A 12,766-nucleotide genomic window follows, 5' to 3' on the forward strand; every position below is an offset into this window, starting at 1 on the left:
TATCCTTGCAATATGAGTGAGTTCTCATGAGATCTGGTTGTTTAAGTGTGTGTAGCACCTCTCCCTCCACTGTCTCTCTTGCTGCAACTCCCGTCATGTGATGTGGCTATTCTTGATGGCTTCTGCCATGAGTAAAAGCTTCTTGAGGCCTCCCCCAGAAGCTGAGCAGGTGCCGGCACCATGCTTCCTGTACCGCCAGCAGAACTGTGAGCCAATTAAATCTCTTTTCTTTATAAATTACCTAGTCTCAGGTATTTCTTTATAGTAATGTAAAATGGCCTAACATGTAGACACTGTTCTATGTGCTGGAGTTACAGCAGTGAGCCAAACAAATCCCTGCCTTATGGAGTTTATTATCTAGTGGGGCACATAGGCAAAAAAAGAAAAATGGGTGAATATATCAGGAGGTAACAGGTGCTTATCTAAAATAGCAGTCTTGCCTGCACCCAACCCTCTCAATTTTTTTGTTTGTTTGTTTTTTTTTTTGTTCTGTTTTGTTTTTAGATAGGGTTTGGTTTTGTTGCCTAAGCTGGAGTGCACTGGTATAATCTCAACTCACTGGAACCTCTGTCTCCTGGGCTCAGCAATCCTTCCACTTCAGCCTCCTGAGTAGCTGGAATTACCAGCACACACTACCACACCTGGGTAATTTTTGTAATGAGACAGGGTTTCATCATGTTGCCCAGGCTGGTCTTGAACTCCTGGGCTCAAGTGATCCACCCACCATGGCCTCCCAAAGTGCTTGGATTACAGGTATGAGCCACCATGCCTGGCCACACTTTGTATTTTCCTAGCCCCTTTTATTTTCCCTCATGTTCTTACTTCTAGCCCTTACCTTTATTATTTACTATAAATAAATATTATATTTACTTATTTATATTTCCATCTCTCCTATTAGAATGTAAACTACATAAGAACAGAGGCTTTTTACCCCCAACTGCTTCATCTCCAGGACCTAGCACATAAGAGGTGCTTTAAAAGTCACTGAATAAATGAATGAATGGATGCACTCAACTGAAGATATCTCCTCCTGTTTTCCCACCCAGCAATGACCCATCTCTCTCTGGGCTTCCACTGATAGGGTGTGTCTTTCCATCACTTTCAGTTCCTTACGTCACCTTAGATGCATCCACAAATGGCCGCTTTGGATCCTAATCACCCATTTCCTTCATGATGCTCCGCACAGTTCATTAAACAAAGAGGGTTCAATGAATATTTGGTATATTTGCTACTGTGAAGCATTTAGTCTTTGTCTAGCATTCCTGAAAAGTGTTATGTTTTCAATATTTTTCAAAAGTCACTGAAATGTCTTTAAGAAAGGCAGCTCACGTTCACAGTGAGGAAGTGGTTGTGTCCACTGTCCCTGATTCAGACAGTACTGCACAGGGTTCCCGACCAGCTGGAAGCCTGGATCACAGAACAGACTGATTTTGGAGCCTGGCTTTAAATCTGCTGATGTAGTTCTCAGATGAGGTACTGACCCTCCTAAGGGTGGGCAATCTGAGGGTAAAGAACACAGGTGCAGAGCTTGTCAGGAAAATGGTGGCAGCATCACCAACGTCAATAGTTTCAAACTGTATTCCTTATCAGCATTTGAGAACCACCTTACTGATATAAAAACAAGTTAACATGTTACCAGATCACTGGCAAGCAAAATTAATAATAAAGAAAAAGCATTTGAGACAATAACTCATCCTCTTTCAAAATATTTTAGGAACGTTAGCAAAATGTTTTTGTAAGTTATCAAAAGCCATAAATTCTAGGACATTCTAAGAAACTCATTTAAATAAATTTTATGATGCAGTTTTAATCATTCGGTTTTAGTGTGCAGATTGCAACATCCATTGTTTTTCTCCCTGTGCTACCTGTTCCTAGACAGCTTCTACAAACTGTAGAACCAAAAGAGTACCCCCATCTCAAACAGGCACAGTATGATGGTGAGTATTGAAAAAAATAACCTCATCTCTTCCCTGATCTTATTTTCCTGATTTTATTTTACTTTCATCCAAATTTCCTCCCTAATTCTATCCTGTCATACAGAGTATAATTTAGCATTAAAAAAATAACAAATCCTTTGGATGAAAATAGGATAAATATGAATTACTAGTTATAAAAAGTTGATTGACAGACACATACAATTTGACCAATAGAGAATTCTGAATTGTTTCCTTTTGCTAGACAGCTCTAGAGCAGTCAAGAGCTAGTGGAGTCTATGGAAGAAGGAAATTCTCACCAGAACAAAATATGCTCTTAGAATCGATCTTCACTTTCCCCACAATTCCCGACAAGAAATCAGGCCATGCTAACACGTTTCCTCTACTGAGTTCCTCTGGGCAGGAGGTAGCCAATGACTTCACCTGAAAGTTTAATAACAATTTAGATAAGCCTTACTTGTTCCAATAAGATGGAATTATTATACATTAATTTAGTCCTATTGAAAACATTCACAGTTATTTTGGAGTTGGGGGTGGAGGGACGCAGGTATGATTTCAGGGGTAGTAGGAAAATTCTCTTCCGTTTCCCTCTCCCAGCTCTATCATTCCCTCTCCCAGCTACATCTTCCACTAGCAGACTCATTGTTGCCTGAAATTTTGAAACCCTCCACCTAGAATTCCCTATGTCAAGCCATGTGGTTTGTTAAGGGGTTGTAGAGACTCTCTCCTTCATTCTATGTCTTTGACCTGTGGCACAGAATTGAGGAAGCTGAGGCTTAGAGAAGTCTGGCCTCTGTAGTAATAAGAGCAAACATTTATCAAGCCCTTACTATGGGCCAAATACCACAAATGTATATAGAGTGTTTTGTTCAGTCTTGTCAAAACTCTGCTATGTAGTTCTATTTATTTATCTTTTATAGATAAGAAAACTGAGACTCGGTGAAATGGAATAACGTGTTCAAAATCATCACAGTGAGTTTGGGGTGAAACTGGGATTTGAACCCAGCTGTTTGACTCCAGGCTGGTTTTAGCTACTAGGTTATCTGCCGCTCTTTATGGATGATCTTGTGCCAGCCTTAAATTTCTGCATCTTTAGTTAGAGGAATTTGAAGCATTATTCCTTAAGATTTTCTCCTGCTCTTTGGTGATTTTCTTAAATTTTATTGAAAATTAATATTTTGTAAAATTATAATATTTTGCAAAGTGATGTTTTCCAATAAAATTTAAGAATAAAACATTATTTTGCAAAATCTTATTTTATAAAATATTAATTTTTAAATTTATAATTATAAAAATCTTATAATTTTGCAAAATGTTTTATTTCTATTTATTTAAAATCTTATAGTTTTGCAAAATACTAATTTCCAGTAAAATTTAAGAATATCACCAAGAAGCTAAAAAGAATATTCACTGAAAATTACTGTAACTTCTGCTTAACTTCATCTATAACCACAGCATCAAATGATGCTGGTGATAAATTCTGATAACCAAGAGCTTACAATAAGATATGTCATCATTAGGCTGTTCACATTTTTACTAGGTTTGTACCTTTGCATGTCATTACTGTCATACACTGAAAATGGAATTGACCTGCTGTGGAGACAGGACATAGTCCCAGAGGTTGAGCTGGCTTATGGAGCCCACAAAAGACTCAGCTGGGCTGAATCCCTCTCCTTTTTGGTCTTGCTCTTGCCCCAGAACTAATGCACCACCACCTGAAGAGAGAGAAAGAGAAAGACAAGGAGGAAAACTGACCGGATGGCCTGTTACTCCTAAAATCTCGATTTAATGAAAGCATGACTGATACAAATATATGAAAGAAAATTACCGAAAAGCAAAATTCTGTAAATTCACTGCAGGTTTTATCCATAAGGACAAATTCAATGTTTTATATAGCAACTTAAAAATAGGATTTAGAATGTTGATGTATAAACATGTAACTAAAGAACTATATTCCATATGTATATATGTATATAATATTTTATGTTGACAAATTAGGTAAATGCTATTTGCTTACTTTCTTGTAGAAAATCACCCTCCATGGAAGTAGCTGCTCTTTACTTTTCTTATTCCTAAAGCTACAATGATACAATTTCTGTCACCAAATCCAGGGAACTTTCTAAAGTTGCCAACGTTCTTCTAATTGCCAAATTCAATAGAAATTTCAGTGTTGATCTCTGTGACTTCTCTGTATCATCTGTTTCTGTTAAGCATTTCATCCTATTCAACTTGCCTTCCTGGCTGTGCTGGACAATCTGTGTCTGCACTGCCAGACCTACCCCTGACCCTTCTTCACTCAGCTTTGTGCCCCAAAGGTTGTCCCCATGAGATGTATTACCTGGCTTCCTTGTCCTCTGGCTTCTCTTCGTTTCTGGCCAATGAAGAGCCAGAATGAGATAATAAAGTGGGATGAAAGGGAACTTGAATCTCCTGTATCCCTTCCTGCCAGGCAACTAACTACAGGCGGCTTTTTCTTCCATTTCTGAAGAGATTGGGGGATTCTCTCCAGCGCTATCAGTTCCTAAATTCTGGCAACAATGCCTAACCCTTGTCACTTCAGGCCCAGTCCTTACAACCATCTGTTGTTGCTAGTCATATACGTTTTACTGTAATATTTTGGTCTTCTTGACCACGCTCACACCTTTGAAAATAGCCCTTCTTTAAACTCACTTTAGTGACCCCTTTGATGGGCTCCCTGTCTCCTGCCAGGAGCCTGACTCGTTGTACTGCACTTGATTTCTATCAGTGCATCTGCTCTTGGTTTTCTTTGAATCTTTCTGCTCATTCTCAGTCTCCCTTCTCTTCCTGCCTCTTAGAAATGGTCCTAAGATTCCACCCCATGACTTTCTTCCTTTAACTACTCTCTTTTTCTTTAAATTTCAATAGTTTTTGGGGAACAGGTGGTTTGGGGTTACATGGATAAGTTCTTTAGTGGTGATTCTGAGATTTTGATACACCCATCACCCAAGTGGTGTACACTGTACCCAATGTGTAGTCTTTTATCCCTCACCCACTTCTCACCCTTCCCTCAAGTCCCCAAAGTCAACTACTCTTTCAATTTGATATCACTTGTCGGTAAATCTATGCCCATAGATCCCTCTTTCATGATCTCCCAATCTACATGTTTTTAATTAATAATTTTAAAGTTAATATATACACAAAAGAAGAATTTTTAAATAAATTATAAAGTACACCTCTTACCTAGAAATAATTATTTAATCATTTTTTGTATTTCTTTCCAGGTGTTTAATTTTATTTTAGTATATGTGTATGTATGTGTGAGGTATTTTAAAACACACAACTCAGTATCACACTATACAGAACATTTGAATATTGTTCGCAGTGTTGTGAGACCATCTTGAACATGTTCTCATTTAATGAGTTTTAGTAGCTATGCTATTTTTTTTTTTTTTGAGACACAGTCTTGTTCTGTCACCCAGGCTAGAGTGCAGTCATGTGATCTCGGCTCACTGCAACCTCTGTCTCCCAGGTTCAGGTGATTCTCGTGCCTCAGCCTCCCGAATAGCTGTGATTACAGGCATGTGCCACCACGTTCAGATAATTCTTGTATTTTTAGCAGAGACAGGATTTCCTCTACCCTCATCATCCCTGTTGGTCAGGCCAGTCTCCAACTCCTGACCTCAAGTGATCCACCCACCTCAGACTCCCAAAGTACTGGGATTACAGATATGAGCTACCATGCCTGGCCTAGCTATGCTATTTCAACACATGAATGCACAGCAACACATAATTGGCTTAATCAATTAATTAATCAGCCCCTTATTACTGGATGCTGGCATTGCTTCTAAGTTTAATACTAAAATAACACCAACACAAACATGTTTATTTATACATCTTTATACATTTGTTCAGATTTTGATCATTTCCATTAGATTGATTATTGGTAGTTAAACCGATGGTTGCATGCAAAGAATTCCTCTAAGGTTTTGGATTCAAGTTTCTAAATTTCTTCCCAGAAAGACTGTATCATCTACATATTTGCCGGCACTCTAGACACAGGTTCGCTGTGCCGAATCCTAGCCAATTCTATGGTATCACTAAAAACAACTTTGCCAATTTCATATAAAGCAGTATTGGACCTGTATCTTTTGTATGTATTTTTTGTGACTAGAAATTCAACATAGACCTCATACAAAGTATGTCTAAAACAATATACACAATCTTTTCCCCTCACCAACTTTTTTTCTTAGAATTCTTACCTTAGCTAACAGCCTCTTCAATAAACTTGGTCACTCAAACTGAAGTCAGTCAGTCACTGCTATGCACTCAACTGTTTGCCCCCTGCTCCAAATTCATATGTTGAAGCCCTAACTCCCACCATGATGGTATGTAGAGATGGAGCCTTTGGGAGGTGACTGGGTTTAGGTGAGGTCATGAGTGTGGGCCCCACATGATAGGACTAGTGCCCACATAAGAAGAGACACTAGAAAGCTTGTTCTCTCTCCCTGCCATGTGAGGATACAGTGAGAAGGTGGCTGTCTACAAGCCAGGAAGAGGGTTCTCACCAAGCACCAACAATTCTGGTACCCTGATCTCAGACTTCTAGCCTATAGGACTACAAGAAAATTAATTTCAGTTATTTTGATTTTTGAGGCAGAATTTCACTCTTGTTTTTGCTGTTGTTGCCGGGGCTGGAGGACAGTGGCACAATCTCAGCTCACTGCAACCCCCATCTCCTGGGTTCAAGCTATTCTCCTCCCTTAGCCACCCAAATAGCTGGAATTACAGGTGCCTATCACCACGCTTGGCTGAGTTTTTTTTTTTTTGTATTTTCAATAGAGAGGGGGTTTCACCATGTTGACCAAGCTGGTCTTGAACTCCTGATCTCAGGTGATCTACTCACCTAGGCCTTCCAAAGTGCTGAGATTGCAGGTGTGAGCTACCATGCCCAGCCAATTTCGGTTACTTAAGCCACTTATTGTGTGGGATTTTTTTTAAGGGTAACCCGAGCAGACTAAGACAGCCACAAGGAGTGTCAATTGGAGCTCTGAAATATTTATGGATTCTCAATCATCCTGGCCATCCTTACTCCTCTGGCCAGTAAACTATTTCCTTAGGTGATTACTACAAGAGTTTCTTGGTTTTGTTTTTCTGTTCCTTCAATTTACTTTTCACTTTTCCACCATTGTCAATATTTCAAAGATAAAAATTCTTCTTTTTTTAACCAGCAAAGAAATATAAGTTCATTATGAAACTATCATAAAAGAATAAAGAAAACAAAAATCACCTGTAATCATACCACTTAGAGAAGAAATAGTTGAAAACAAGCACACACTAAATTAAATGCACACAAAAAGCCACTGCCCCACCTCACTTGATAATGCCATTTCCTTTTGAAATACCTTTAATGTCTCTTAATGCATTGAAGGAGAAAGTAAAGTGTGCATTTATTGGGGGACATAAACAGGCTCATTATAGCCCAAGACTATGTCATGTTTTTGCTTCTTTCTCCATCACATCTGCCTTTTCTTCTCCTCCATATACCCTGTGCTACTGCTTTAGTGATCAACCAACCATTCCTCCTCACACAAAACCCATTCATGGCGCCCTGCCTCTGCATGCAGAGCTCCTTCTGTCTGAGCTGCCTTTCCCTGTTCTTCTGACTCACCCCTCAAGACAGAAGCTGGTTAAATTCAGCAGACTTTTATGAAGCTACCAATAATGTGTTGTCTACAATACCAGGCACTGGACTTTTGAAATATCTTTAATGTCTCTTAACTCATTGAAGGAGAAACTTATACAGATGAAAAAGCATTTCTTCTTCTAAGAGATGATAATTCTAAGGGAAAATTCATACACAAATACTTTCCGACGTAGTGTGGTGAGTGCAGCCATGGAGGCATGGAGAGTGAGAGAAGAACTCAAAGAAAAAGCCCATTGAGAAAGGGCTGGGCTCAGGGAAATCTTTCAGATCTGGATCTTGAGGATTAAGAGTGAATCTCATACAGAAGGAAAACATGGAGAGTTTCTAGGCAAAGGAGTGGATAGAATGCAAGAAAGAATTCTATAGCATGATGTGTATGGTAGACACTGAAGGTGTCTATCCACATCCCCAGAGGTCCACTCTAACACTCTGAGTGCTGCAGTTTCTAATGGCCCCACACCTGCTCCATCTGTGGACATGTATCAATAGGCTGATCTAAGTGGAAAGGGTAGAAGGGGCCATGAAAAGGGCACAGCCATAAATCAGAAGAGTTAGGCTCTAGGAATGCAATTGAGAGACTCATTTTAACTCTTCTAGAACTCTGTTTCCTCATTTCTAAAATAGTAGCATAACTATTCTATTAAACTCACATGATCACTGTGACAAAAACATTGAGACAATTTTATAAAAGTATTTGGATAATTAGGCATAAATGGTATGACAAGGAAGTTTTGGTTTGGGCACTGGCTTTCTGTGCAAGTGTATTTTACAAAGAGGCAAAGGATGATAGAACATATTTTAAATTTTTTAAGAGTGATTTCATCAAAATAATCTTATTAGATATTGCTCTAGTATTATAAAATATTACATGATTTTCAAAAGCAGCCTCTATATTAATCTCCCAATACACCCATCTTACAAAAACCTGTCTAATGTTTCTAGTTTGTCTCTGTTTCTCTTTCTTTCCCCTCCAAATTAATCTACCCAATCCATTTCTTTATAAATCACCCTTGTTCCCTAAATTCATTAAACATCCTCAGCTTCCTTCTCTCCCCTCTCCTCACAACAAACTGCATGTGTCCTTGACTTTTGTGTCCAAATGCATTTGTCCTTTTGAGTCTTCCATTTCTGGAACCTCAACACTCAGATATTGCCGTATTGGCTGGATTGATGCTTGGCAAATGCTTAGTGTGTGGATACATGTCCAAGGATCTGTCTGTATGTTTCATTCATCTCTTCAGTTATTCTGGGGTTTAAGAAAGAGTGGCTTTCTCTTTTAATCTTTATTTGTCCCAAGTTTCCCTCCCAGAAGAACCATAATAAATGCTTCCTATAGTTCAAATATTAACTCTCAGTGCTGTTCGTGCACTGTAGAGTCCTTTTGTCCTCTGATTAGAGATCCTTTTGTTACTTAGAAATTTGCACACACACCCTATTACTTCTTTCTGCTCATTCCCAGAACTACCGAAGCTGCCCTTCCTGCCATCTCCCCCAGCCATCTTAAAACCCATCAGTGACTCCCTATTGATTTTAGGGTGAAAACCTCAATCCTTAACCCACACTACACGGCTTTACATGATTTGGCCATGTCTGCCCTCTCTACCTGCATGCCTTGCCTTTCCTCTTTCAGCCTGCATTTCAGATACATCAATCTTTTTCTAGCTCTTCCAACAAGACCCAGTCCCCTTCACTAATTGGTGCCTGATCATCCTTGAGAGTTAGGGACATCTCCCCAAACCTCCATTGACTCCCCATTCTACATCAGCTCCTCAGTTATAGGCTTTCATGAATGATGCTCTTTTCTCCATAGTGCTTGCCTCATTGTGAAATTACGTATTATTCAGTATAATTATGTCATGAACACCTCACTCCTCAACCATAATAAAAGCTTCTGGACAGCAGGGAACACATGACTTTTGCTCACCATTGGATTTCCAGTGCCTTGCACAGGTGCCTGGCCCATCTAGCAAGTGCTTAGGACATATTCTTTAAATTCACAAGGAGGTCACTTTTGATTTTATCTGCATGGATCTTCTTAGTATTAAAAGTGAAACAATGCACGGACAATAATTTCTTTCTTTTTTTTTTTTTTTTTTTTGAGACAGAGTCTCTCACCATCACCTAGGCTGGAGTGCAATGGCATGATCTCTGCTCACTGCAACCTCCGCCTCCCAGGTTCAAGCGATTCTCCTGCCTCAGCCTCCTGAATAGCTGGGACTACAGATGCATACCACCATACCCAGCTAAACTTTTTTTGTATTTTTAGTAGAAACGTGGTTTCACCATATTGGCCAGGGTGGTCTCAAACTCCTGAACTTGTGATCCACCTGCCCTGGCCTCCCAAAGTGCTGGGATTACAGCCATGAACCACTGTACCCAGCCAATAGTTTCTAATAAATAAGTATTGGATTTGAGGCTTCCCAAAGGTTATCTCATCACATTTTTATGAAGTTTAGTATTTTTGTGCTATACTGATTAGTATACTTATCCCAGTTTCATACAACTTACTTCTAGACTATATTAGTCAGTTTCTAATACTCGAATTCATTTTTATTTAACTTTCTTTTATGTAGGCACCATATTTTATATCAGAAACAAATGAGCAAAGTAAAAAATCATGTCATAGGCATATACTTCTATAGATCTATCCAGATAAAACAAGCTTATTGCCATGTATAATGCTGAGAACCCTGGAACATCTAATGAAATTTAGTTTGCATTTCTTCAAACTAAAATTCCTGTGATATTTATTTAGAAATATTTTTTACAAGACAGGTTGAGATTTAAAAGGGACATAAAAGGTGGATAGCAGTGGTCCTGCTTACATACTGATTACAAGACAAAACAAAACAATCCTTAAAATAAACAAAAGAATACCAGTAATTAATCTGCTTGGAAGCTAGTTTAGCAACCAGCTGTTAGTTCAGCATGCTTCTTGGTAGTCTTAATGTACATCTCCAAAGGCATTGCTCACACAGAGAGGCAAACAGCTTGCCTAGGGGAAAAGCTTCTAATAACCCACAGTTAGGAGAACCAGGGAATAGGAAATGAGAGAGTTAGCTGTTAATCTTTGTTTGAAACCAAGGACAACAATGCTCGCAAAGTTGATATCCATTTAAGCTACACCACCTCTAGAGTCCAACAGAATTAAACTCGTTTTGTTAAAACATACCAGGTATGGCCAAACCAACAGAGAGGCCAGCACCACCATCAGATAATTTCCCATCGATATAGACTTTCCAGACTCCATTGGCACTTGTCCAAGTGATTGCAATGTGATGCCATCTGCCATCATTCACCGAGGGACAGTTTGTTATCCTTTCCCTGCCATTCACATAAAGAACCCAGCTGCGGAGAGATTCCAGGGAAGGTAGTCAGTAGCCATATGTTGCAATCCTTTCTGTGGGGCACATTATTATTTTTCTTCTTTTTCCTTTTTTTGTGGGTAAAGTACTTTGTGTAAACCTATTACTTTTTAAAATCCATTTGGTCACATTTTATAGAAGCAGATTTGATTTACTAATTATACTGTATTGCGGCTCACTGAAAATTGGCTTGTGTTTCTTAAACACTGAAGGGTAGCAAAAAGTCTTAGGATGAGCCAAGAGAAGTTGCTCCAATTTGAGACAGTTTACCAACTGGCTGTTTTTGGAGAGAATGAGTTAAGAATGAAAAGAGTGAGAATTGTGTAAATGTCAGACTGACATCCTTCTTCCAGAATGTAAGTTTCTTAAGACCAAGAACAAACTTCAGATGTCTCATAGATACTTCATCAAACAAATAAGAAGTCTGTTTGATGGTTGCTGCCATGAGATAACTATCTGTGTGCTCTCTCAAAATTTATATATTAATACATAATCACCAATGTGATTAGGAGGTGGAGTCTTTGGGAAGTGATTAGGTCATGAGGACTCTGAAGAGTCCACTTGCCCTTTCACCATGTGAAGACATAGCAAGAAGGTGCCATCTGTGGACAGGAAACTGGGCCCTCCCCAGACACTAACTATGCTGGTACCTTGATCTTGAAGCCCCCAGAACTGTGAGAAATACATTTATGTTCTTTATAAGCCACCAAATCTATGCTATTTATTACAGCAGCCTGAATAGACTAAGACAGTTAGTTGCTCATGCAGTCCTTTGTCAGACAAAGTACGTTGATCCAAAGAAAAGAATAATTGAAACAACAAGGATGTCCAGCAAGAAGATGTTTCCAACAACTGTGCCATTCAGGGAAATGACAAAGCTAATAGGCAGCTTAAAGGAAAAATCTTCAAAATCAAATGCAGCAAAAGAAATGATTAGAGAAAGTTGATAATGAAGATAAACATTTATTGACTACTTCTCCCAGCATCTTCTCAGATCATGTTTACAGATGTTTTTGAAAAAAATAAAAGTTTTGCAAATTAATGATTTCCTTTCTGCATTTTCCAGTTTCTTTCCTTATTCAAGGAAACAACAGTTTCTCTCTTTATATATGTTTTGTCTCAAAGGAGGGTTTTTGCAAATTTCTTGGATTTTTCTTTTTTGACAGATCAAGTACATTTAAAAGAATAGTATTTGGGGATGGGAGATTTCTACCAAAGTAGTGAGATTCCCCTGGATTGGGGACAGAAAAGAAAGCTCAGTGTGTTTTGAAAACCAGCACCTACTCATAAGTAGGCCAATAATTTTAGAGGATCTGAGAGGAAAAGGCCATGTGGTGTACCACAGAAACTAGCCAAAATGAAGTTATGAACATGAAGTTTTGCCAAGAATTTCACATGTTGAAAAAAGCAGTGGTTTTAAAGGGACCACAAAGGCTGGGTCAGTGGACAGCTCAGTGATAAATAACGTGGACAGCTGACCAATGATGGAAGTCCTGCTCAAGTCTATGGCTCTTTGCAAAGATTCTGGGTACAACTAAGTTTGGCTCTCCTGACAGCCCAGGGGAATGGGACCCTGGAGATGGAATTAATGGATTCTAAAAAAATATGCACTGAGTTTGCATACTGATTTATATATAACACACTTGTCTCCCAAGGGCAAATGATGTCACTGAAATCCCTTAACTTTTAGAGGTTAAGGGAATATATAAAAGAAAGAGCATCAGTATGTGAGTCAGATTTTGAGACTTAGCCCTGCTACTCCCAAGGTGTGAGATTTGGAGCAAGTCATTTAGACTTTCTGA

General features: G+C 38.9%; 1 protein-coding gene across 2 annotated transcripts in view; it reads right to left on the reverse strand.

The window, feature by feature from the left end:
• SVEP1 (sushi, von Willebrand factor type A, EGF and pentraxin domain containing 1) overlaps positions 1–12,766 on the reverse strand; it is a 210,257-nt gene that overhangs the window by 66,460 nt on the left and 131,031 nt on the right. For both annotated transcript variants that reach the window (XM_035254401.3, XM_035254412.3), the window contains exons 27-30: positions 10,772–10,947; positions 3,525–3,649; positions 2,234–2,357; positions 1,330–1,500 (exon numbers count right to left, since the gene is read on the reverse strand). In XM_035254401.3, coding sequence (XP_035110292.3) covers positions 1,330–1,500; positions 2,234–2,357; positions 3,525–3,649; positions 10,772–10,947 — 596 coding nt within the window. The remainder of the gene's footprint in view (positions 1–1,329; positions 1,501–2,233; positions 2,358–3,524; positions 3,650–10,771; positions 10,948–12,766) is intronic.

The sequence above is a fragment of the Callithrix jacchus genome, chromosome 1 (genome assembly GCF_049354715.1).
Source record: "Callithrix jacchus isolate 240 chromosome 1, calJac240_pri, whole genome shotgun sequence".
Lineage (NCBI taxonomy): Eukaryota > Metazoa > Chordata > Mammalia > Primates > Cebidae > Callithrix > Callithrix jacchus.